The sequence below is a fragment of the Egretta garzetta genome, unplaced genomic scaffold, assembly GCF_000687185.1.
Source record: "Egretta garzetta isolate BGI_Z169 unplaced genomic scaffold, ASM68718v1 scaffold140, whole genome shotgun sequence".
NCBI lineage: Eukaryota > Metazoa > Chordata > Aves > Pelecaniformes > Ardeidae > Egretta > Egretta garzetta.
Genome location: NW_009258376.1, coordinates 579,007 through 580,453, shown reverse-complemented (window position 1 = coordinate 580,453; position 1,447 = coordinate 579,007). Strand labels below are relative to the sequence as shown.

The following is a 1,447-nucleotide window of genomic DNA, read 5'->3' as shown; positions in this document are numbered from 1 at the left end:
TGAACACCCCAAGGGAAATAGGGGTGAGAAATGAAAGTACAACTTACATGTCGCAGCAGTGATTCCTCTCCCAGAGCTTTCACCAACCCTTTTGTGTCCATCTGGCCAAGACGAAGGATGTAGAGCGGTCGCCCATCTTCAAAACAAACGTAAGGGTTTAGAGAGGGAAGTACTCTAGCCTTCCAGGCTATCACCCTAGTACCTTTTATAAAAGCCACATTAAATATTTGAACAGGATAAAAATCATATCCAAAGGCAACCTTATCAAAGAGATGCTGCTTTGCACTAACTCTAGTCTGCCTGATCCATGCAGAGAAAATAACATTACAGCAAAACAGAACGACTATTTACCAGCATTGAACTGCTTTGTTAATGTTTAAAATGTCAATACAACTTTCTCCAGAAGTCCCAAGTTACTTCTGAGGGCCTGTAATGCAAACTGCGCTGTAGTATCAACGTAAGGGGCAGCTTCTAACCTTTGTCTTGATAATGCCATCCTCCAGTGTAGTATTCATCTAAGAGGGCTGGGGGCCTCCATGACTGTAGGATGTAATCCACTTGGTACTGCTTTCGCCAAGACAGGGACTGGCAGAGCATTTCTCGAGCTTTGTCAATGTTGAAGTCACGAGCCCGCAGAAATCGAAGGATATGTTCGTCTTTGGGGATCTGAGAGAAGAGAAAGTCCCAGGGTCAGGACCGGTACGTTACCTGTACCACTGTTCCGAAAAGCCTGCAGACCATGCACCAGTTTTTGATCTCTTAGTATTAAGATAAAAAAAACATTAAACCTACATTCCTTTTCCCTCCCTCCTTAACTAACCCAGCTGAATGCAGCAGATGGTGCTAGGAGCACAAAGAAGCGACTGATTCATGCCCCTTTGAGAGATAAAAGCTTGATATTTATCCAAGTACTGCACACACACAGGCACAGCCTGCGAGAAGCCTTTCACTGATCCAAAGCCCCAGCAGACTCTGGGGTGGCCAAAGTTTCCCTCAGCTCGCTATCCACAAGGACAAACAAAATACTGAATGAAAGCAACAGAGCTGCAAGCCTGCCTCCCTGTAGGGCAAATTAGCAAAGGATGGAACACATCAACCAAGTTAAGCACACACTGTTTGGAGGGGGAATCACGACTTTGATTACCCACTAGCATCAATTTCAGCTCTTGTGCAGCCCTTATCTTCTGCTTTGCTGTTGACCGTGCTTCCCTTGGGGTTTTGGAAGAGGAAAGCTTTTGAGTTCTTCCACAGGCTTCCCTGCCCCATCACATCGTACTAGCTCTTGCCAAAACAAACAAATCCACTAAAACTATTATACACCCTTCTCCTCTCTCTATCACTCATCCCAGCACTTTCTATCAGTAATACTGGCACCACAGGCACAAAAGCCTTGCCAAGCCAAGCCTGTAGAATGGTTTATCTCAAGTTTCTTCCAAATCTATGTCCC

At 45.2% G+C, this 1,447-nt stretch overlaps 1 protein-coding gene across 2 annotated transcripts in view; it reads right to left on the bottom strand.

The window, feature by feature from the left end:
• SEC14L5 (SEC14 like lipid binding 5) overlaps positions 1-1,447 on the bottom strand; it is a 34,949-nt gene that overhangs the window by 6,511 nt on the left and 26,991 nt on the right. For both annotated transcript variants that reach the window (XM_035895582.1, XM_009639864.2), the window contains 2 exons: positions 477-666; positions 48-136 (listed from right to left, as the gene is read on the bottom strand). In XM_035895582.1, coding sequence (XP_035751475.1) covers positions 48-136; positions 477-666 — 279 coding nt within the window. The remainder of the gene's footprint in view (positions 1-47; positions 137-476; positions 667-1,447) is intronic.